Source organism: Penaeus monodon, chromosome 30 (genome assembly GCF_015228065.2).
Source record: "Penaeus monodon isolate SGIC_2016 chromosome 30, NSTDA_Pmon_1, whole genome shotgun sequence".
NCBI classification, from domain to species: Eukaryota; Metazoa; Arthropoda; class Malacostraca; order Decapoda; family Penaeidae; genus Penaeus; species Penaeus monodon.
Genome location: NC_051415.1, coordinates 11,118,243 through 11,118,723, shown reverse-complemented (window position 1 = coordinate 11,118,723; position 481 = coordinate 11,118,243). Strand labels below are relative to the sequence as shown.

Here is a 481-nt window from a genome sequence, read left to right as displayed (position 1 = left end):
GAAATGCAAACTAAAATTGAATTCCTTAGAAACTGAATATTTAAAGAAACCTATGGAAGTCAGGGAAAGACTTCGTGTCATAAATGAACCAGTTTCTACAAGGATTTTTTTCAAAATGGCATCTAGATAAATACTAAACACTGTAATATACAATCATAGAAAAAGCTGGGGGCAAAATAAAGACAAAACTCAAAGGAGTGAATAGTACTACCTTGACTCCATCTTCAGTGATTGGGAAAGCCACTGACAAGGCTTCTGGCGTCCACATGTCTGGATCCGTAGAATGTAAATAACGCAGTTGCTCCTTCATGGCCCACGTCAGCAGGTTTTGCTCTTCTGGTCCTTTATTTCTGAAGTACTTTCGTTCGATTGTCTTTTGGCGAATGTGCCTCTGGTGTACCTCTGCATCTCTAGAGAGTAGAGAATACACTTGAAAAAAATAACAAGTGCCACAGATGACAGAGGGGAAAATTGAAACTGC

General features: G+C 39.1%; 1 protein-coding gene across 4 annotated transcripts in view; it reads right to left on the bottom strand.

Annotated features, from left to right (window-relative positions):
* The window catches only part of LOC119592517, a 14,166-nt gene that overhangs the window by 2,241 nt on the left and 11,444 nt on the right, over positions 1-481 (bottom strand). For all 4 annotated transcript variants that reach the window (XM_037941366.1, XM_037941368.1, XM_037941369.1 and 1 more), the window contains exon 4: positions 212-413. In XM_037941366.1, the coding sequence (XP_037797294.1) occupies positions 212-413 (202 nt within the window). The remainder of the gene's footprint in view (positions 1-211; positions 414-481) is intronic.